The sequence below is a fragment of the Hippocampus bargibanti genome, linkage group LG04, assembly GCF_051943395.1.
Source record: "Hippocampus bargibanti isolate YZ-2025 linkage group LG04, ASM5194339v1, whole genome shotgun sequence".
NCBI lineage: Eukaryota > Metazoa > Chordata > Actinopteri > Syngnathiformes > Syngnathidae > Hippocampus > Hippocampus bargibanti.
The window spans coordinates 20,606,801-20,630,876 of record NC_142737.1 but is presented as its reverse complement, the minus strand read 5'-3'; the positions used below and the strand labels follow the sequence as shown (position 1 = coordinate 20,630,876).

The 24,076-nt window shown below is 44.2% G+C and overlaps 2 protein-coding genes across 2 annotated transcripts; both read right to left on the bottom strand.

Moving 5' to 3' along the window:
- Positions 1 to 2,721: 2,721 nt before the first annotated feature.
- On the bottom strand, positions 2,722 to 10,057 carry slc20a1a (solute carrier family 20 member 1a). Its single transcript, XM_088994629.1, has 11 exons — positions 9,933 to 10,057; positions 8,536 to 9,094; positions 8,267 to 8,407; positions 8,070 to 8,155; positions 6,931 to 7,027; positions 5,944 to 6,063; positions 5,656 to 5,856; positions 5,107 to 5,569; positions 4,595 to 4,780; positions 4,428 to 4,512; positions 2,722 to 4,334 (listed from the first exon to the last, which is right to left on the bottom strand). The coding sequence occupies exons 2-11, from the start codon at positions 8,885 to 8,887 to the stop codon at positions 4,179 to 4,181; spliced, it is 1,887 nt and encodes a 628-aa protein (XP_088850755.1). The 5' UTR covers positions 8,888 to 9,094; positions 9,933 to 10,057; the 3' UTR covers positions 2,722 to 4,178.
- Positions 10,058 to 12,545: 2,488 nt separating this feature from the next.
- vgll4l (vestigial like 4 like) lies at positions 12,546 to 15,845 on the bottom strand. Its single transcript, XM_088995533.1, has 5 exons — positions 15,655 to 15,845; positions 14,392 to 14,512; positions 14,041 to 14,317; positions 13,383 to 13,464; positions 12,546 to 13,245 (listed from the first exon to the last, which is right to left on the bottom strand). The coding sequence occupies exons 1-5, from the start codon at positions 15,719 to 15,721 to the stop codon at positions 12,938 to 12,940; spliced, it is 855 nt and encodes a 284-aa protein (XP_088851659.1). The 5' UTR covers positions 15,722 to 15,845; the 3' UTR covers positions 12,546 to 12,937.
- Positions 15,846 to 24,076: the final 8,231 nt, after the last annotated feature.

Here is a 24,076-nt window from a genome sequence, read left to right as displayed (position 1 = left end):
TTAGATTTTTGGGGATGAAATGCACTGTGTGCGTTTGCGCGCGGACGCGTGCGTGCGTGTGTGTGTGTGTGAGTGCATCGTGGGCGTGTGTGTGTGTATGTGCGTGAGCGTGTGCGCGTGTTTTCGCTCGTGTGTGTGTGTGGAAGTACGCGTGCGTGTGTGCATGCGTGGGCGCGTGTGTTTGTGCGCTTGTGGGTGTGTGTGTGCGTGCGTGCGTGCGTGCGTGTGTTTGTGCGCGTGTGTGTGCGTGTGCGCGCGCGTGTGTGTGTGCGTTAAATCATATGAGACAGATAATTGTACAGATTATTCTCAAAGCATGAATAATGCATCAAGTATATGCATAACTAAGTATATAATGAAAGTCCGGGCAAATCGAACAACACGGACCATTGTGATCATGTGATAAAATTTTAGAGTGTCGACCTCACAGCACCGAGGTACGAGGTTGAATGTCAGCTCCTTCATTCAATACGGGGATTTTGGATGTTCTGACCGAGGCTTGCATGAATTTTCTCTGGGTACTTCGATTTCCTCCCACATTCCAAAGACGTGCGCACATGATTGTGTGTTTCTGTACGTATGTTCCCGCGCACGCGTGTGTGTGTGCGTATTCAATAATAATAATAATAATAATAATAATAATAATAATAATAATAATAATAATAATAATAATAATAATACATTACATTTTAAGCGCCTTTCAAAGCTCTCAAGGACACTTTACAGTCACAGACAAGCATAGGTACTATAATAAATAAAATACAATCACAAAGAGGATGCAATAAATACAATACAATTATAAATAGAAACAATAGAGAGAGGTACACAGAAAATGCAATTTTAAATAGGTGGGTTTTGAGATGGGACTTGAAGGTGGGAAGAGAATTGATGTTACGAATGTTGGGAGGAAGTGAGATCCAGAGAGATTGGTGAGATTGGGGGCAGAGCAGCTCAAGGCTCTGTCACCCATCGTGCTGAGACGGGCAGGGGAGGGCGGGGCACACAGAGGCGGAGGGAGGAAGAGGATCTGAGGGAACGAGAGGGAATAGAAATTTGAAGAAGGTCAGATCGGTATGGGGGGGGGGGGCAAGATTATGGATCAAGTGATGAGGAGAAGAGATGATGAAAAAAACGTTTTTGTGTTGATTAGATGGATGAGGAAATCTATCAGTCGACAATGATATTTGCGTCTTGTACCGTATATAGACTTCAGCAGTGATTCTCAATGGAGGCACATGTATTGCTCGGGGTACGTGAAGGTATTCTAGGGGGTTACTTAGATTACACAATTTAGTGAAAAAGTAGCAAAAATTAAAAAAAATGAAAGAAAAAAAGGAGCTTGATCATAGCAGATGTGTCCCTTACCATCAAAATGTCTGTGTAAGCTCTCAGTCGTACAGGAGTGGTCCATCGATGAGAAGGTTTCTTCAGCCGTCATCTGTACAAATTTGAAGGTGTCGGACGTTTCGCTGTATAGGAGGTGAAACGTCCGACACCTTCAAAAAAGTACAGATGACGGCTGAAGAAACCTTCTCTTCCCATCAAAATGACAATCATCGTCTGTGAAGCAAGGGTCACCAACTGCGACCAGTACTGGGTCAGCACACTGTGATTGATAACAGCTCATCGTGACCCCAATGAGGAAAATGAAAATGGATGGAAAGACATTATGCCCTTTGAAATCCATTGAAAGTTATGATGGTCAAACAGATTTTTATTCTTGTTACAGTTAGAAGGCCGTTTCTACCAGTGGTCAGCTTCACATTCCAGAGGTTGTGGGTTCAATTCCCGCTCCTGCCTTCCTGTGTGGGATTTTCATGTGCTACCTGTGATTGCATTGTGTGGGTTTACTCCAGGTCCTCCCTCCGGTTTCCTCCAACATTCCAAAAACATGCATGGTAGGTTGATTGAACACTTGAAGTTGACCATTGCTATGAGTATATGTGTAAATGGTTGTTCATTTCTGTGTGCTCTGCAATTGGCTGGCAAGGAAAGTGAACGAAAACAGCTGGGATAGGCGCCAACATCCCCTGCAACACCAGTGAAGTATTATTGATTCGTAAAATGAATTAATGAATTCTGGTCTTTTTTTAACTTTCACACTTAAATAGTGTCGTGTAAACCCTTGAATGCACTTCCACCCAGTGCACTATCTTGGATTGGATTGGATTTGCCTTTATTAGTCTCTTAGTGGAGAAATTTACATTTCACAGCAGCAAAGTTAGCTTGTTGGCTGGTATTGCTGCAGTAGCACCATCTTGTGATCCTGTAATTATCGAGTCGTTACATAGTTTTCGACCACTATAATGCCGTTGTAGAAGGTCAAGATTGTGAAGATAAACTATTTGAAACTTAAGTACTAGGAGGCTGATCCGCTAAGCCCCCCGTACATTTACAGTTGGATGTGCTAAAATGAGCGATGAGAAGGCGTGTAAGTTAAGAATGTTTCACTGCAATTTCCACGTTTTAGTTAGATCCACTTGTTATCAGTTAGAATAAACACGTGTCTACAGTCAGTCGTGTGCGCTCCTTCCTCTACTGCTACAATACAATAATAAACAATATGTGACATTAAAAACAAGGACACTTGTTGAATTTTAACCACTCATACCATTCTCATAGGTTTTTTTGTCTATATGAAAGAGGAGAGATTAGAAATGTTCTTGCACCAGTGTATCAGATAAGTCATACTCAAAATGTGAACATTGGATTGGATTGGATTGGATATGCCTTTATTAGTCTCACAGTGGAGAAATTTATATTGTCAGCGACAAGCTAAATTTGAAAGTAAACAAAAAGCTGTGCCGTCCATTGACAAAAAAAGAACACGATCACCATGAGCAAAGTTTTACAAAATAGAAACACTTTTTAAACCTGAAATCAAAGCATGCATATGTGTTGCTTACCAAATTAAATGAGAAAGATAATACTCACAAGAGCAGGACAGTAATCAGCAGATGCCAAAGACAAATTAAACATTGTCCAAGATTTAGTGACTACTCAATATGGTTATCTCCGTGCTCGGTTTGACTGACAAAGACAGAAGTTTCAAAACTGATTGGAGTGTACAAACAGCATAATGAACTTCCGGAAAGCAACAATCTCAATTCTGAAGTGAAGTGGGGTACAACTTTATTGTCAAATGTGAAATTTCCTCTCTCTCAACCATTGTTCTTTGACAAAGGTTTTGGCCAAAAATACTGAAAACAAATTCAGATCAGGTCATGTGATAAAACTAAAGACAAAAACAACAAAAAGTACGAGACTCTTGAAGAGCACTTGCCGACAGCTGCCTTTCAGGCGCCGTCTTGGGTGGCGGGGGGAGGGGGGGGTGCTCATTGAATCAGAATCTTTTCACGCCAATACCAAATTTGTACTTTTGAAATGAAATGAAAATTCTCCCTCCCACTTGTGTTGTTGTAGCCAAATAAACCATAGTAAATGATTGTTTGGCACTGACTTTTAACCATATTGCAAAGATCTAAAAATGAAAGCTGCAGGAAACTTCACAATGCCTTAACATCCCTCATGGTGGCTGCGGGCATGTCCGAAGTTGTGCGAGAAATCTATCCTTAGTTTAGTTTTAAAATCAAGATAAACTGCTTGACATTCACAATTGCATACGGAAATATACAGTATATTCTACTTTCTTTAAAGAAACGCAAAAATAGGCTCAAATAGATTGAGGATATTGTATTCAGATTTTACTCAATCACTTGCTTTGTCTTTCTTATAATCTCAGTTATTAAGTGAAGGGCCGATAAATACACAATCATGAAATTTAGATTGAACCATAATTTTATACATACACGTTGGTTGTCATACACTTCTACACTGCTGCCATCTACCGTCAACATAAAACAAATACTGTACATAAAAACTGTGGCATTAAAACTTCTGCTCAGTTTGATCTCAATATGTACACAAGTACTGTATCCCATAAAGGATAAATGTATATCTTGCAATGTTTTGTCTTAATCATTGTAAATGTGCTTATTTCTTTTTTTTATTTCATGATTCATGTATAAACAGATGCAGCATGGCCTGTTTTACTTCAAAATTACAGCGCATGACAATCTGAACACATTTTATTACATATTGTAAAATGTAAAAAAAAATCAACATGAAAAATTGCTGGCTATTGATCGTGGTTAGATTGCATGGAAGGAAGATTGCAATCACAGAATGATTTGTATGAAGATAGCCATGATGGCAGCACTAATGAGACCTGAAATAGGAACAGTGATGAACCAGGCAATAAATATGTTCCCGAACAAATGCCAATCCACTGATTTCCTTGAGCGCAGCCATCCCACGGCAACCACGGATCCCACCTGTGGTCATAGCATTTGACAACTGATAACTGAGCCAACATTTGATTGAGGCATTCATCAAACCACATATTTATTTGTTTGCATTATTATTACCTTGCAGTGTGTTGTGCTGACAGGAAGCCCAACATTGGATGCCACAACAACTGTTAAGGCAGAAGCCAGCTCGATGGTGAAGCCACTAAAATAGAAGATGATCTGTAAACATGCTGGAACTATGTCACATAATGATAAGTGTGAGGCACCATAGTGCTATGTCATACCTAGAGGGTGTTATGGGGGTAAGATCTTTGCCCATAGTCTGAATCACCCTGCGGCCCCATATCCAAAGTCCCAAACAGATGCCTATTCCGCCATATAGAACTAGCCAGATAGGAGTCGGTGCATTGGATGCAACCGAGCCACTCTCATAGAGAAACCATAGGGACACAAGTGGACCAATAGCATTGCTGGAGAAAAGAAAAGTAGCATGTGATTCAGTAGCATCTTCAGTAACAGCTGGAAATCATTCTTTCATTTATTTTCAGGGACTAGGCGAGGGACACCCTGAACCAGTTACCAGCCAATCACAGGGAATACAGAAACAAGCATCGATATGCACTCAGACTCACACCTAGGGACAAAAGTGTTGAATCAGCCCGTCATTCATGCTTTTGGAATGTGGGAGTACTACTCGGTACCGCTGTACTGTGAAGTAGCCGTGCAAACCTTTCGACTACGAAGCCGCCTAGCTGTAAATCACAAACCGAGATATACTCCCAAGTCCCTGGCTTACCTGACATCATTCCCACCATGTGCAAAGGAACCAAAGCACGCTGTTAGTATCTGAAGGAACTGAAAAAGGGAGGAAACCGCTGCTTGGTCGAGCTCCAGCTCATCTTCTCCAGGAGGTTTCTTCCAAGTGGAGTCTTGTTTCATGCTAGCATCCTTCGCTGAATCTCCTCTGGCCATTGCTGAACTGTTACTGCTGTAACTGTCCACTCTGGACCACCTCCTCCCGTCATTATTGTCCTTGTTCTTAAGTTCTCCCTGAATGCCATAAATGGCCATGGTGTAGGAGGTGTAGCTGTTGTTTCTCCGAATGGGCTGCTCCTCTGTGTCACTGTCGCCAAGGCAGTCACCGACCTGAGCCACGTGTAGCTTGTGCAGCAGGTCTTTGTAAAGACCTGAGTCCTTCTGGATCGCATGCAATCGTCCACTGTGAGGATCTGTGATCATCATGGAACCACCATGACTGTCTGTAAACATCGATCGTTTCATTTAATGCAAACTCAAAATGTGCCTTAACAATGTGAATTAATTCACTCAACCCAATCTTTCTCACCATTACTGATGTCCATGTCTTTGGTCTCCAGCTCGAAGTTAGCCTCTTCGTAACCTCCAACTTTAAAAGCAACATTCTGACTGTCGTTGGGAGGGCTCTGATGAGGAGGATGTTTTGGTATTGATATGCCCACCATGAGAGCATGGTCATTCGTGTTGTTCACCATCAGATGAGTGTCACAAGGAGCAGCACCTAAATTTACTTCTCAAGAACCACATGGAAAGTCTTCAGCTGCATGCACACGATGTGTGCAGTCCTTTGCGTTTTGTTCCCAAGATACATACTCACGTTGTATTTTCCTCTTCAGGCGCGGACAGACGTTAAACCAAATGCCCAATGCTGTGATGATACCGCACCCTATCGAGATGCACATTGTACCCCACCATGGAAGCCTGTCAAATCCCAGCACTATGCAGAAAACAAACAAAAGGCACATGTCCATCTTTGCATCTTTTATTGATTCACAAAGAATCCAATCCCCTTTGCTCCTAAAGATGACACTGGTAGAAAGTATATTCTTTTGAATATGTGAAAACAAAAGTGTTTTGTTTTGTTCTGCTATTTACAGAAGACTGTTTTCAATGGGAAAAAAAATCCACAAAATTTGCCATGGAATTAAAAAAAATCTGTATTACATAAAATGAGATGAGATGAGATATCCTTTATTCGTCTCACATTGGAGAAATTCCCAAATCACAGCAGCAATGTGATGAAAGGAAGAAGAAAGGAAAAAGAAAATCACAATACAGGAGCTGCTGTAAAGGCAGCCACTTTCTAAAAATGTCTCACAATGTGAAAAAAACACTATTGACAGTAAACCTTGAGGGTAATGCATAATCCAACAAACTAGTGTAAAAAAATTACGCCCTTGATAAAGCTGCTGCATTTAGTTGGAGCATACACTTTGTGGATTTGTGGATTACTTTGGGAAAACAAAGTAAAAAATGCACTTGTTTTGTTTGTCTGGTGTTGTGACACTACTGACAACATCAGTGAGAGTACAACCGTCAAAAGGAGAAGAGACCTCTGTAAACATCAAACACTGTACACACATAAAGAAAAAAGTATTTGCAGAGGTTTGATGCCATGACCAAAATAGTAAGAGTTTTCTTCAACACTCACAGATGATAAACGCTGCCTGAAGTGGACATGTACATATGGGTTATGGGGTGGGATAAGATCAGTGGAAAGAGGGCCACTCCTCTGTTACATAGTAATAGTTACAGTATGGTTTCTTCCATTCCACAATGATGTGTGTGCAGTGATGTCACTCACTTGGTGCTCCTGTGAACATGATTGAGAAGATGTTGATTGCCACAGTAAATGCGTAGAACAGCGGAAGAGCTCGGAGGCCATTGGGGAGCGGGTCAGCCTGCAGCATTAAATAGGTGAAGACTTGTTAAAAATGCCCGTGTCAAGATTCTTAGCTGTAAAGCCTTTACATACAAAAGAGGGTGAAATAAAACCCATCTACTTAAAATTGCATTTTCTGTATAGCTCTATCTCTTGTTTCTATTTATAATTGTATTTTATTCATCACTGTATCTATGCTCTGCAACTGTAAAGTGTCCCTGAGAGCTTTGAAAGGCGCTTGAAATCTTCTTCTTAAAATGTATTATTATTATTAAATGTACTTATTAGCTGCATTTAGTTAGTTGAAATTCCACCGTTACCAACCAAAATTGTCAAATCCTGCCCAATTGTAGCTGACAGATTTTTTTTCTACATTTTTAAACATTGCTAAGCATAAACTGTATTGTAAACAGTGTTGAACTTACTTCCGGGTTGAGTGAAGAGTGGCGCGTGTGGCTGCCGCTGCTCACCCGCCGAAGAAATATCCTGTGACTGTAAAGTGTCCTTGAGAGTTTTGAAAGGCGCTTATAAATGAAATGAAATGTATAAATGAAATGTATATATATATATATATATATATATATATATATATATATATATATATATATATATATATATATATATATATATATATATATATATATATATATATATATATTTATACATTTCATTTCATTTATACATTTCATTTCATTTATAAGCGCCTTTCAAAACTCTCAAGGACACTTTACAGTCACAGGATATTTCTTCGGCGGGTGAGCAGCGGCAGCCACACGCGCCACTCTTCACTCAACCCGGAAGTAACAAAAAATGACAAAATAATACAACACATAAGACACAGATATATATATATATATATATAGTAAAGTCTCGTTATATCGATATCGGATATATCGATAGTCCCGGTTATATCGATACTATTTCTATGCACGCACGGAGAAAATTACATGCAAACAGGGTTGGATATATCGATAGTCCCGGTTATATCGATATTTTTTCGGACTCCCTTGAATATCGATATAACGAGACTTTACTGTATATGACTAAACATAATAACTTACCTTATTAAGAATGAATTTGCGAACAAAGTAAAAAAGAACCCCTGACAAGATGCCAGACAGCATTGGTGACAGGAACCAGGAGGCCACTTCCCTCAGCAAAGAATAAAAGAGCAACAAAAACATATTCTTTAGATTTTAAAAAGCATTTCCTATTCTCACATTGCATATGAGTTAAAAAAAAATATCTATTTTATCACCTATGCGGAGAAGCTCAACCCATTTGACCCCATGTTGACCTCTCGCTACCATGGAAAAACCTATTGTGGCTCCAACAATGCAGTGAGTTCCAGAAATGGGGAGCCTCAGGAATGATGCAGCCAATTGCCACACAGCAGAGCCTTTAAAAGCAGAACAAGGCCTGGATTCCAAGGGTGGGAAATGATGGCTAAAGATGTCTCACTTTCTTGCATCTAATTTCAGGTAAGACCAAGTTGTAAGAATAAACTTCACTGGATGGAAGGCTTACCGCACATTGCACTTATTGACCCCATCATGAGGACGTGCTCAGAGCCGTGATACATCTCGACGTCAATGATGCCCTTTCGAATGGTCTCGCTGACTTTGGCCCCCAGCAGAACCGAGCCCACTGTTTCAAAGATGGTGGCCAGGACACAGGCCTGTCGCAATGTCACCACCCCAGAACCGACAGCCGTACCGAATGAGTTGGCCACATCATTGGCCCCAACGGAAAAAGCCAGGACAAAGGCAATTGCAAAGCCAAATATCAAGAGCCACAGGTAACCGGACATGTCCGACTGGGAGGCCAGAGTCACCGTAGTGGTGGCAACTGTGACGGCCACCAGTGGGGTTGAATCCATAATTGCCTTGCAAAGGAAGTTTAAATCATGCGTAAATTGAGTTGACTAGTTTGCGTTGGCTGGTAGAAAAATATTATAATAAGTCAAGGAAGCATGCACTACTGGCTCGGTGCATATGGCTTGTTTACAGGAGTCCAAACAAGATGGAATGCTATCTGGAAGAAGGAAATGGCTTCCATTTTGACAGAGAACCTGTGGCCAACTGTGCTGCAAAAACAGAAGTACGGAGGTTACTCAACAATAATGCAGGAGTTATAAATTCTTACATTTACGATATTTTATCACAACCAGAACATTGTACAAGTTTGATGACATTTTGTTGCTACAGCGATGATTTAGGAATCTTGGGGAAAAGGGAAGTTGTATTTGATAAAGTAAAAGTAAATGTCATTTGTAAATGTCAAAAGTAAATGACATTTGCAAATGTAAAAGCATAACTGCAGCGTTATCTATCTCAGCAGTTTTTGTGGTGGGTGGGGGAGCAGGGAGTTACTTGATCAGGTCACGCTTCTGACTTCAGTAAGCATAACGCACTTTCATTCATGCCTGGAACAGCAGCAACAAACCAAATGGACTCAAATCAGGTGACACTGTACTTGAAGACGTTTTTGAGAAATAGGCTAATCACCTGCATTTAAATTATTTTTTAAGTAGATGCACTATAAAAAAAGTTGTCCGGATCTTGATTTTTTTTGTTTTTACTTCATGCAACCACTTAATGAAATAATATTGAATAAATTAAACACACAATTTTTTTCAGTGTACTCTCATTTTGGAATTATATTGAATGGAGAAGATTATCTTTGTATCAGTTTGTATATTGCATTTTTGTTATGGTAGTTGTACTGGAACTACACTAACACTGTTTCTGCTACAAAATAAAGTGCCTGAGAGCTGGGAATAAGCTATCCTTTCAGAGTGCCACACTGAATGAGTAATATGACAGCAAAAACAAATCAATAAAAAAATACTACATACAATAATAAGTAAACAAATCAATAAAAAATACTTTTGACTCACATTTGAACAAAAAGCTTGTACTCACATTTGAACCAGGAGTGAAAGTTGACTCTTTTTGTTGTGTGTCCCACAATTAGGAGTCAACCATCCTCTCCACCAGCAGTGGCAATGCTTGCACTGTAAGAATGTGCCTGCCAGTCTCCAGTTTATATGCTGAGCAGGTTGAGTGCACGCCTTTTCAGTGTGGTCATGAGACTTACAGTATCCTGCCATGGTCATGTTTTGGTTCTTTGTTCTCATGATAAAAAATAATGACAGTGTTCTTCCAGAAGCATCCTCAGAAACGGCAGTGGAACTAATTTTTTCTCTCCGATTGCTGGCCATCAAATTGACTCATAAAGTGAACATAAAAAAAAGGGTAATTTTGCATTACATACTGTAGTAGCCCGTATTTTTGAAGGTTTTTATGTACAGTATATTGAAGCTTAGATTGTAGTGGAGTCCGAGGTATTTAAAGTATACTGTAGATCAGTATAAAAGAAAATACCAAACACTGTATTTTATTAGAGAATGAGCTATTGGATTGGATTGGATTTGCCTTTATTAGTCTCACAGTGGAGAAATTTACATTTCACAGCAGCAAAGTGATGAAAGGAATGAAAGTAGAAAAACAAAATACATGAGCTGCTGGAAAGGCAGATATAATGACCTTAATAACAATAAATAGACACATTTATCAAACTATTTTGTCATTGATACAGGAAAAGGTTTTCATTACCCCGTTCATATCACAGGAACGAGGTTCTGTCATAAGAGTTATAAGTAACTGTCCGACAACTCCTGTGCAATTGATTAAGCAGCCAACTATTGCCAATATGGGTGATTCGTGTGATGTACAGTTTTTGTAACTATTGAAAGAATGATGCCAACTCAAAATGTCAAACAATTCAAGCCGTTATCCACTCATGGCTTTTACTGGAGAAGAAAAAAAACCATCCTGTTTGTCATCAAAATTTGTTTCCGAAATGCTACGCTGACTCCAAATCTGCTGATGGCTTCCTCCTTATTACTCATTAATTGTGTGCCTGTTTAGATAGGTAACGAATAATGAGCCGTGGGGAGGATGTGACCTCCTCTAATGGCCGGTGATCCTCAACACAGACTGACAATTCGAATAATTTTAACTGTTAATGCGTATTCTACGAAATATTATCAGTGATTTTGAACTGTATCTGAGCAGATAATTAGATAATTTTGGTAATGAAACAGATTTTGCCCACGTAAATACCTTCTCTTTGGTATCAATAAACACATGCAAATATCACATCTGAGTTTACTCCATTTTTCATTGCTCCCACATTGAGGTAAATCAGGCTTCTGTTGTTTCCACATTGACAATTGTGTTTCTTGAAAGATTTGATATTCTGAAAGTGGAGATGATACATTCCTAAAATTATTGTTATTATACGTTCCTTAAATTTTGCCAGTTTCCCCTGATTAAACACCTTATGATGTGTTTGACAATATCTGAGCCATACCCTGAAAAATATGGTTTTGGGGCTGCATTTGATATTTGCTAAATAGTCAATTACTATGAACATTTGCTTTGCAGTTTCATGACCATTAAAAACTGTTTAATTGCATCTACATGGATACTTTTTTGACAATATATCAAAAGAAAGTATAAAGTCAATACAGTTGATATTTGATCATTTATCTCCGACAGTTTCCAATAATCACTCACCGTATTTAAGAAGAGGATTCAACACTCGTTTTTATTGACAGATTCAGAGGAGTATACTTTTAAATCTATTTTTGTCAATTTGGATGAGGTTTAATCCCAATCACAACCTCTTTTGTAAATCGAACTGGTGACCTTGTCCCAATAAACATAATTTCCTCTAGACGGTGCTAGAGTGTAGACTCAGAATAACCAAGGCAGCCCGCATTCCAAGGAGACAGGCAGTTTTAGCACTTTGTGATGATCAGTGGCAGCCCTCCGTTCAGTTCTAGTAACTTGTCATATTTGATGTTGAAGGTGAAAAAAAATATTTTCATAAAGATGGGCGTTTGAATCTGTTCAAAACATTCACTACTGAAACTTGCGACACATCATTCATGAAACCCGACTTCTTGAAATATATGAAAATTAAGAATGAAATACAAACTAAGGCATAGTTGACCTATTGAATACGATCATATTTACGACCAGACAAGATAGGGCAATCAAATAAGTAACCGAAGTGCACAGCTTGTTCTCAAGCCCAACCCTTCCATTCCCCTCTTCCCACCCTGCGAATTCCTTGCCAAACAGGATCTGTAGAATCTCATAGTCATTTTCTCGGGAGACAGGAATGTCAGAACACAAGGTCTTATGCATGTTTCAACACGTAGGCCACATACCCTGATATTTACAGTAAAAAGTCCAGAGTGTGTTGTTCAGACATCTATTTAATTCCCACTTTCTATCAATATCCATGTAAAACACCGGATGTGTCCCAGACATACACTGACTCACTGGACTTGTCTGCGGCACTGCCCTTCCCAGTTTGAACAAGATCCACAATACTCAAATTCCCAAAAGAGTTTTCTGCTTGATATTTTGCTTGGAATAAAAATAAATACATGAATAAACAATTAGCCATAACAAGCTCCTTTTGTCCTTACAAATAAAAACAAATTACAAACAAAAACATAATTATTTTTACATTTTTATTTTATTACAAACTTTTCAAAGCCTTTTGAAGGTCTCTTTTTTTGTATGAGAAATATAATCACAAAAATACATATCAAATATAGGCCTGCCAGGTAAACCATAAGATGAAATTAATATAAATATAATGCAATGAAATGAAATGCAATGTGACATGGCAAGAAAAAAACATGAGAAATGTGAGGGAATTATTTGAAGATTCCTCAATCATACCACTTGGTAGGCTGAAGAAAGAAATGTAATGATGCTACAAATGCCTGCATCAATGAAGGCACAACGTGGTCCAATATGACATCAAGATTAAAACTGCCCATTGGTCAACAAGCGGCGTGAAAAACTTGATATGTTGAAAGTCAATTCCCTGCCAAGGTCAGAGGTCAATTATGTGTTAATTCACAGACCAAAGAGGATGGTGGCGATTTGGTCGCAGATTCTTTCACGGATGGAGGTTGGCTTTGTATGTAGGCCGGTGAGTGAGAAACACTCGGACTGCTGGGGGGTGTAGAGGAGCAAGAGGAAGTCTTGGACTTAATCTGCAGCCACTTATCTCCCAAAGCCTTGGCGAAGTGGTCATCGACTGACACGCTGATAGAGAGCTGCTGGGGGTGAGTTTTCTGGTAATTCGCTCCAAGGCTCCTCTGGAAATGCTCCTCAACCACATGGTCATAGTTGCATTTGGAGATAACTGAAACAGGAAACACGTAAAGATAAAATAATATAACACACGGCCTCAAGTGGGTTTGTGCGAGGGCTAATGTATTTTTATTCTTTGCGACGCTCAATCAAGGGAACGGGTGTTCAAATCCAAACACTGAGACGGACCTGATGACTGACCCTGGTGGACATCGGAGCTCTCGGCAGTCTTTCTTAATGAAGAGACACAAGTGATGACAGAGGGACGTATCTGAAAAGAAATGTATGGTGATGGTTACTTCAAAATAAAATGCTGGCGTGACCTACCCAGATTCATAACAATGCTCAATGTAGAAACTCCCTCAATTTCCATAGCGTTTCTTTTGAAATGATATTAACTGAATTGTCTTTCCATCATATTTCAGGGCTGATATCACATTCAACGATGAATGTTCAATCTCACTTTTTTTTTAAATAGTGAATGAATTTAACCTGAAGACAACATGACTTGAGAACTGCTTGAACTGGTTTGCCAACAGGGAACAGATCCCACCCGCAGTACATAAACAGATAAAAGTCAGAGCTTTTTGTTTGGTCTTGTTGATGGGATTCTTTCCCTTCATTGCTCACATTTTCTTCCTGAATCTGGATGGGTTGCATAGCTTGGACAAGCTCGAGCTTGCGTGGATGCATTGACTGCACTCGATGTACCACACCGGTGGTTATTCTGGAACTGCGCTGAGACCGTGATGAAACAAAGCCTATTCTACTGTGTATTTGCCATAGATTGTGGCACCCTGATTGACCTTCAAATTATACATCTTCCCCCCTCAACCAAACTCTTTACCTGCATCTGACTTGAGCTGGAGTTTTTAGTTTTCTCTTTGGTGGTCTCTGGGTCCTGAGCCTTTCTAGGTTTTTTGATTAGGGCAAGGGGTTCATCAATGACTGGGGTGTAGTACACATGAGAGGGCCGATGGCTGGTTGAACAGGATGTTGGGCTACAGGTGGAAGTGGGACTTTGAGGGCTTGTAATCATGACTGTTGGTGGTGCTGGTCGTACTGGCACAGTTGCTCCTCTCTGCGTAGCTTTGCTGTTGTTTCTGCCCAACACCCGTTCGCGCCTAAAAAAATTAATATCACCACGGGAAATGTTGGAGGGAAAACGTTTGAGCTTGAATGCAACCACTTGACCAACCTTTCTTCCAGAGTGAGACACCTATCATGGCTGCGCTTGCGTTTGGGATACACTGTGGGGGTCCGACTTCGTTCATTTGTCATATGTCTGAATCTGTCTTCACTTCTCAGATGAGGCTGACCTGAAAAAAAAGAATATGTTTAAGAATGGGAAGCTTTTACACAATATGCCATATTTTGTAATCACTTGGTACAAACAAATTCTGAATTGGGATGTGTGAATTATTGGGACAACTTCAATTGAACAGTTGAAAAATGGCTGTTTGTTTTGATCTACTGCTTGTTTTTTTCCCGGGTTCGCCGTTTATTGCAAACTCCGTTAAGTTGCAAAACTCGATCTACCTGATCTGTGAGAGTTACAACACGACACAGCTGATTCAATGCTAACGGTAAATGTTGTTTTTTTTTTCACATAATACTGGCAATTGTCCCAGTCACGCCTTCAAAGAGGCAATCAACACATTTGGCAATGATAGAGAAATGCCTTTTTATCATCAAGGGAATTTCATCTAGGACACAAGGTGACACAGTGCGGCGACCATTGGATATAATTCTGTTATGCTTCGGTTATATTTCCAACTTTGCTAATTTGTGTCATTAATACACCTGTCATTTTATGCGGAAGGGTATTCAGTTTTGTGAAATCATCAAATGTGTATTGGCATTTTCTTTGGGAACTGTTAATCACAGCTAGATTATTAACGTGTTCAAATTCACATCGATACCAGTCCTTCAACTATATTCAAATCATGTAGTTTTTGCGACAAAAGAGAATTAGCCTGCCACAAGCTTGGTGATTGAAATAGAATGGAGAATGATCTATTTTGCATTGTTCACAGAGCATTAACGCTCCCTACACCTGTGAGCTACTCCCTGCCATTGTGGAGGGAGGTGGGTGGGAGCAGGTTTAACCACACCTATGCTGATTTTCTACAGCCTCGGGCATGGATATTTTCCCTCATTAGGAAAGGAATTGGGTCCATTACTCTTTCATTTGTTCATTCAATGACGACTAATCACAAAAAGCCAATTCAGGTTTAACATTACAATACATCTGAGAAGATTTAGTTGTAGACATATGGTCAGCACGTTATTCTGTCTCCTTAGAAAACACACACTTTATAGGCGATGATGTGACAGAAATTTAGCAAAGCCAATTTAACGACAAGGTAAAATGATGTTTCTGTGATCATTGTGTTAAAATGACACAGATCAACCATAATGATACGGTCTGATGGATTTAAAAGCACAGAGCAAAGCTTACCCTCTAAAATGTAGACCTTGAAGCCGCTGCTCATGCGAGTAATATAGTGGAAGTTTGCCACAGCCATCTCTGCTTGCTTTTTTCCCCCCAAGTACAGTCCAAAACAGAATAAACAACCGAGTGCTCGACAACGTGGGATAAACTGAGCCCAGTAGTGGACTGTGCTGAAGAAAGTCGTGAGATTGTGGGTAAACGCTCGAAGTATCAGGTGAGTGCAAACAGAGGATGAGGCTTCCCATGGACGCATTCCCTGCATTCCTATTGGCTAGTGGCAGAGCCAATCGAAGACTCCATATTACACTGTGTTGTTGTTTTCCTTCAGAAAGAATGCAGCCACAGGTTGAAAATTGGGACTTGAGCAGTGAGGTTTGATACATGTCAGAATTTCGTTTTTTAAATATGTACACTCTTCTATATAATATGCTCTCATGACTCTATGTTAATTTCTCCTTGAGACACAAAGAAAGTAAACTGCAGCTTTTGTCCTCCCAGCACATACACCCCCCCCCCCATTGAGTGTAATCTCACCAAACAGCATTTTTTCGCGTGGTGAGCCCACCAGCCTTCCAAACCCTTCTACAACGTGCCCAAACACGCACACATCTCCAGTGTGGCACACTGCTAATCCACAATTTTTTGTCACTAGACACACAATGACTTTCAAATCTCGGAAATGTTACTCCTGCAAGAGGACAATGAACAATGCCTCAGATTGTGACATTTGGAATGGAAAATAAAAACAGTGCTGTATGTCTTCTGCCTTTTATTGAAACGGTTGATTAGTAGGAATGGGTCAAAGGTAGAAAAAAACCCTGCTCATTCATGCTCGGGACAGTGTTCCCCAAACCAGAGCCTGTGGAGTGGATCAGGTTCACCTCTACATTTGTTTCAGACCCCATGAACAATATCAGAGTATTTTGATTTATTTTCCATCTATGTGAATTTGTATTTGATCATAAAGTTGGACTTTTGCATTGAGTCTTTCTTTGTTGTGAAATGTTTTCATGACAGACTATTAGTTATTAACTATTTCAGGAGCATATATTGCGTGATATGTTCCATCCTTCTGCGGTCTGTACCCTAATCTGGCTACCCCAGAAATAAATCCGAAATCCGCCCCTCTCAAAAAGAACGTAATCATGAGAAAAGGTTAGGTAAGAGAAAAACTAATTCAGAATACAGGGTATGTAACCCAAAGAGAAGAAACAATTATTACTATTTTTTGTTGAGTGCAGAGTTTAAGTGCAAAGACTAATCACTGCACTCGAATGCACACACATGCACATGCATTTGTAATTCAGGGGACCCTTGAGACAAAGGTTCAATTGATGTCAATCCGGTTTAATTTTTTAAACCATAACTACATTCATTACTGTACATGTACATGAACATTACTGTACTGTACATGATCACAAACAAGAAGATCTTGTACTAGAAACATGTAACAATTCTTCCATCTTGGAAAATTGTTACTGCATTCTTGGCAAAATTTTCCACATTCAAAATTTCCTGGGGTTTTTACACCAAGAGCTGTGCAGCTAGTCACAGAATTCTGTTAAAAGTTTAAAACTTAAATTATTTGTAGCGTAACGTTTGTCCACACTATACTCCTTTTTCTCCCATACGCAAAGCGGTACTTGTATGTACTGTAGATTTGCAATAGAGTTTGAGCATCATTGACTGGGTGTCTTATTCTGCCGAAAAGTGAATGTGCGATGAATCAATGAAAAATGTGACATAAATACTGCATCCTGAAATTATTATGATCATTTCATCTCAATTTGGAGGTGCATAGTTGGCATTCTTATATTGTTGTGAATGGTAATAGTATGTGGAAAATACGGATTATTTGTCCCTTCATGCCATCTAGTGGAAGAGCATTTGATATTTCTGCGCATCCTTTTAGCTCCATAATGTCGCTAGTCGTGCAACAGATTTGGAGGTGGCTTGAATACACATTCAATCATTCACTTTGCACTGCACTCACCTAGACAGCAATATTAGCTTTTTACTTTATAATTATTGTTATATATATATATATATATATATATATATATATATATATATATATATATATATATATATATATATATATATATATATATATATATATATATATATATATATATATAACATTATATATATAGAATAATATATATATATATATATATATATATATATATATATATATAACATTATATATATATTATATATATATATAACAATAATTATAAAGTAAAAAGCTAATATTGCTGTCTAGGTGAGTGGGCAGACGACAGAGGCGGACAATCTTGCAGGATGTTTTATTCTCGAACAAAAGGAGCTGGTCCGATAAACACACGGACCAGCAATATAACAAACAAAAGAAATCTAAAAACACAGCGACTAGGGAGGTGGGGGGTGATCCGACCCACCTACTGCGCTTAAAAAGCAAATGGCACACATAGGTGCAAAAAGTTCGCAATCCCGGGAGATAATGATAATTCACGGGACGCGGGTAAACACTTCGGACCGGCAAACTCACGCACCGTAGAAATAGTCCAGGATACAGTCGAGATACGAGGTCAGTCAATAATACGGCACTAGCTGTCACATCTCGTTGCCATCCGGGGCGCGCCCCGCCCCTCCTGTCACCTCCTCCGCCAATCTTGGGAGACGGCCCCTCCAATCATCATTCACCTGGGTTCCCACAGCTGATTGTCATTCACTGATTGTGCCTTCTGACTATATCTGTCTGTCGCTCACTACCGTCTCCGTCGGAGTATTTTTGGTCATTGCCGTTTCCACTTCCGTGTTGCCAGGTCTGCTGTCATTTAGTGATCTTCCTCCACTCTTCCCTGTTTGTTATTATTTGATGCATGTTCCAGTAAAGACTCTTGATCCATCCAAGCCTGTCACGCCGTGTATTTCGGGTCCTTCCCTATCGCCAAGATTCCGTCGCTAGAGTTCTGCCTCCTTGCACTCGAGCGTCGTCACACAATACTCCGACCACCCATGGACCCCGCCGGCGATGACAGGTATTTTGCCGCCCTTGTGCAAGAGGCGGAGCGTTCGAGCCAGCTGGCCCAGGCGATTGAGGAAATGCGCTACGCCACTTCCTCGCTGGCTCAACGCCTCAAGGAGATGGAAACATGCATCGCCACCCTCACTGTTCCTTCCCCCCCGCCCGTGGGCAGGCGCACTCCCCCGCTACCCCAACCCTCACGCTACGCAGGCGAAACCGAGCGCTGCGCTCAATTCCTCATTCAGGGTGCGCTCGTGTTTGAACAACATCCTGACGCCTACGTTAGCGATGAGGCTAAGGTAGCCTTCATCACCAGCCTGCCTTCTCCAAGTCGGCCCACTTCGTTCCGTTAACCAGGTTGCCGTCCGCCACCGAGACGGCTCAACTCCTGGTTAACCATGTCGTCCGTCTCCACGGGATTCCGACGAACATCGTGTCGGACCGGGGACCGCAGTTCGTGTCCAAGGTATGGAAGCGTTTCTGTCGGTCCCTAGGGGCATCGGCGAGCCTGTCGTCTGGTTACCACCCCCAGACCAACGGACAGACGGAGAGGAAGAACCAGGACCTGGAGGCGGCCCTCCGGTGCGTGTGCCTCCACAACCCGGCGTCGTGGGCCCTGCACCTACCCTGGGTGGAGTACGCCCACAACTCCCTGGTCTCCGCAGCCACAGGTCGGTCCCCATTCATGTCCGCCTGTGGCTATCAGCCGCCCTTGTTTCCCACACAGGAAGGCCAGGTGGAGGTCCCGTCTATCGATCATCACCTCAGACGGGCCCACAGAGTCTGGAAGGAGACCAGGGACGCCCTGTCACGCACCGCATCCCGGAACCGGCGGGTGGCAGACCGCCATCGGCGGCAAGCACCCAGCTACCAGGTCGGGCAGGAGGTCTGGCTATCCACGAAGGACCTTCGGCTGGCAGGGTCCTCGGCCAAGCTGGGCCCACGCTTCACGGGTCCCTTCCCCATCGAGGCCATCCTCAGCCCGGTCTCGGTGAGGCTCCGGCTCCCACCCACCATGCGGATCCACCCCGTGTTTCATGTTTCCCTCCTCAAGCCAGTGGAGACCAGCCCCTTAGCCCCCACGCCCGCCCCCCCCCCCACCTCCCCCCCGGATATTGGACGACGGACCAGTCTACACCGTGCGGGAGATACTGGACTCCAGGCGCAGGGGCAGAGGAGTGCAGTACCTGGTCGACTGGGAGGGCTATGGACCTGAGGAACGTCAATGGGTCCCACGTTCCTGGATCCTCGACCCTGTCACGCCGTGTATTTCGGGTCCTTCCCTATCGCCAAGATTCCGTCGCTCGAGTTCTGCCTCCTTGCACTCGAGCGTCGTCACACAATACTCCGACCAGCGAGGTGAACACGACCTGTATAAATGCCCCGTGTCCGTGATTAGAGAATTGACAGCAGGTGGAGGGCGGCAGGGAAAGGCAGCCCGGGTACGCCGAGTGAAACGCCTGCAGGTACGACGGGTCCAGGATCCAGGCGCGGGGGACCCACTGACGATCCTCCGGTCCGTAGCTCTCCCAGTCGACCAGGTACTGGAAGCCCCTACCCTTGCGCCGTGAGTCCCGTGAGTGATGAGCGACACATGGAACACCGGGTGGACCTTAATGGAGGCGGGCAGCCGGACGGCGACAGGGCTGATGATGGCCTGCAAACCGCGGCCCCAACTTGGGTAAAGTCCCGGCCAGCCGCAGGTCCCTCGGGGACAGCGAAAGCTTCTGCCCAACCTGGTAAGCCGGCGCAGGGCGACGACGGCGATCCGCAACCCGCTGGTTCCGGGCCGCCGTGCGCGACAGGGCTGTCCTGGGCCTAAAGAGTTTGATGGTTCTCTTTATTTGTAAGTAGGTTCGTTGTCAGATCTCCCAGGCAGGTGACGCGCAGAGCTTGATCGCGGCGTGGAGTCGAGCAAGTCGTGCTGTGAAACTCCGCGCGATGCTGAGCAGGTCTCTGCAAGCGGTGTGTCTGTCCGGGTCTGAGTCCAAGATGAGTCTGAGTCTCTCTGTCCCACGACAGCTGCTTTTATACCATTTTCAAGCATGTGATATGCGTCAGGGTGAGACGCACATCAAGGAGATCAAGGAATTGAAAGACATTAAAGCCGCGGTGCGCACCGGTGACGCCACAGGCCCGCCGAAGATGGTGCTGTATCGACGGGACCTCCACCTCGCCTTCCTGTGTGCGGAAGAGCGGCGGCTGGTAGCCATAGGCCGACATTAACGGGGACCGACCTGTGGCTGACGAGGCGTCGGTGTTGTGGCCGTATTCCACCCACAGAGGATGGATGGCCCAGGCCGAGGGATGATGGAGGCACACGCAGAGCAGAGCCGCCTTCAGGTCTTGGTTCTTACCCTCGGTCTGGCCATTGGACTGGGGGTGGTACCCTGATGACAAGCTGGGTGACACCCCCATGGCCCTGTAGAATCGTTTTCAGACCCGCGACACGAACTGAGGACCCCGGTTGCCGTCTCGATGGCGGACGGAAACTTGGCCAACAGCACGAAGTGGGCCGATTTGGAAAAACGGTCCACCACCATGAGGATCACCGTCTTACCACGGGAAGGGGGGAGGCCAGTGACGAAGTCCAAGGAGATGTGGGACCAAAGGCGTGGAGGAACCGGCAGCGAGTGGAGCAGTCCCGCCGTGGGCTGGTGGGACACCTTGCCGCAGGCGCACGACGGGCAGGCTTTAACAAAGTCCGCCACATTGTTGCGGAGCCGTGGCCACCAGAACCGCTGGGCGATGAGGTGCACGATGCGGCTCACCCCGGGGTGACAGGCCACCTTGGAAGCATGCCCCCACTGCAGCACATCAGAGCGCAACGCCGGGGGCACGAACAGTCTCCCTGATGGACAGTCATTTGGTTGCCGGGGTACCTTGTAGCGCCTCCTGGACCTTCCGCTACACCTCCCACCGGAGCGCCCCCAAAATCTGACGGCCCGGCAGGATGGGTTCCACGCAGTCGTCCTTCCCCGCCGGTTTGTGGATCCGAGAGAGGGCGTCGGGCTTGGTGTTTTTCATCCCTGGGCAGTAAGTGAGGGTGAAGGAAAAGTGTGTTAGAAAGAGCGCCCACCGTGCCTGGCGCGAGTTCAGCCTCCTGGCTGAACCGATGACCGCCAAGTTCTTGTGGTCTGTGAACACGGTGAACGGCTCTTTTGCCCCATCGAGCCAGTGCCTCCACTCCTGCAGGGCCCACACGACTGTGAGAAGCTCCCGGTTGCCCACGTCGTAGTTAGCCTCCGCAGGGCTGAGTCGGCGGGAGAAGAAGGCGCAGGGGTGGAGTTTCCGGTAGACTGGGGAACGCTGGGAGAGCACCGCTCCCACTCCGGAATCTGACGCGTCCACCTCCACGGTGAAGGCGGAGTTGGGGTCAGTGTGATGGAGGACCGGAGGTTTGGTGAATGCCCGTTTAAGTAGGCGAAATGCGGCGTCAGCCTCTTCCGATCACCTAAACGGGGTTTTGGTGGAGGTTAACTGGGTCAGGGGGAGCGACTTCTGGCTATAATTACGGATGAAGCGCGGTAGAAATTAGAAAAGCCCAAGAAACGCTGGAGTTGTTTGCGTGTCACGTGCGTCGGCCACTCTACCACGGCTTTGGTCTTGGCGGCGTCTGCTCTGATCTGGCTGCGCTTCATCGGCCGCCGCTGCGAGAGGGGTTAAACCCGCCGGCGGCCGATCTGACGCAGTGAGCATAGCAGAGAGGGCTCAACCCCTGGATTGTGGGTCCATCCCACGAAATCGCCGGATTATGCGTCTTCAGCCAGCGTAACCCAAGCACGATCGGTACAGAACGAGACGGCATTACATAAAACGTTCAACGTGGTTGCCCGATAGTTTAAGTTGGAGCGGGACGGTCTCCTGTGTGATCTCAGCGAGTAGCCGACTGTCGAGATCTAGCACGCTCCGGCTAACTTCCAGCTCAACTATCCGGCAGTCAAACGCGGAAACAATGCGGGGGTCAATAAAACAACCATTGGCCCCTGAATCCACCAAGGCCGTGATTGGAATGCCCACAGACTTAAACGGGACCCGCCGTTGGGGAGACCTCAATGACTTATAGTCGCTGGGGGTCTCCTCGGCGGCTCCCTCCTCGGGCAGTCCGAGGTACGGTGTCTCGAAGCCCCGCAGTGTTGACAGGTCGGCCCGGAAATGCGCCGCTCCTGCTGCTGCAGGGGGGCCCATTCGCTCCCCATCTCCATGGGCTCTGCTGCTGTGTGCCTTCCCCGCGGGGTGGTCCGGTAGCCGCCCCCTCGGTCTACCGCCGGTGGTCCGGGGCGCTTCCGGGCTCCACGCTCCGGTCATCTCACGCAGGCGGTTGTCGAGCTGCAGTGTGAGCTTGATGAGGTCATTCAGGCTGGGGCATTCGTCACGGGTGGCTAACTCATCCTTGAGCGTCGCGTTTAGCCCGCGCCGAAACATTCCCCGAAGGGCTCGGTCGCCATACCCGCTGGAGGCGGCCAGCATACCGAAGGCAACGGAGAACCCGATCGGGTGCCCTGGCGGCAGTCCCATAATTGCCCTTCTGCTTCCCTCCCACTCACTGGGTGGTGAAATACCTGGTGCAGCTCGGTGACAAACTCCGGGAAGGAGGATCGCAGTTCGGGCTTGGACTCCCAGATTGCCAACGCCCAAGACGCCGGAGAGCGAGCTGGTGATGTAGGCCACCTCCGCCGCGTCAGTGGTGTACATGGAAGGTTGTTGGTCAAAAATAATGGAGCACTGCATCAAAAACTGGGCGCAGCATCCTTAGTTCAACCTGTCTATTCAATTGTCTTCCTTCCGAGTTTGTTCTTTATTAAATGCTGACATACAAACCGTTTATAATTTTCACACTTGCTGAAATGAGTTCACTTTATCCGACATGATAAAGGTATAAACTCCCACTTGATGGTACCACTCTACATCGACTCTTCTGTGAAAGATCTCATCTCATCTCATCTCATTTTCCGTACCGCTTATTCCTCATTAGGGTCGCGGGGGTTGCTGGAGCCTATCTCAGCTGTCTTCGGGCACGAGGCGGGGGACACCCTGAATTGGTTGCCAGCCAATCGCAGGGCACACAAAGACATACAACAGTCACTCTCACACTCACACCTAGGGACAATTTGGAGTGGTCAATCTGCCTGCCATGCATGTTTTTGGAGTGTGGGAGGAAACCGGAGGACCCGGAGAAAACCCACGCGGGCCCGAGGAGAACATGCAAACTCCACACAGGGAGGCCGGACCGGGACGCGAACCGGCGACCTCTGCACTGTGAAGCCGGTGTGCTAACCACTCGACTACCGGGCCGCTGTGAAAGATGTTTATTTTTATCTCTTTCTTCCAGACATTACTACATTATTCTATTTTCCCTGACAGTATCCATGTTGATGGTTGCTGAATCCACCCTACTTCTAGGCTCGTTTTTTTCAT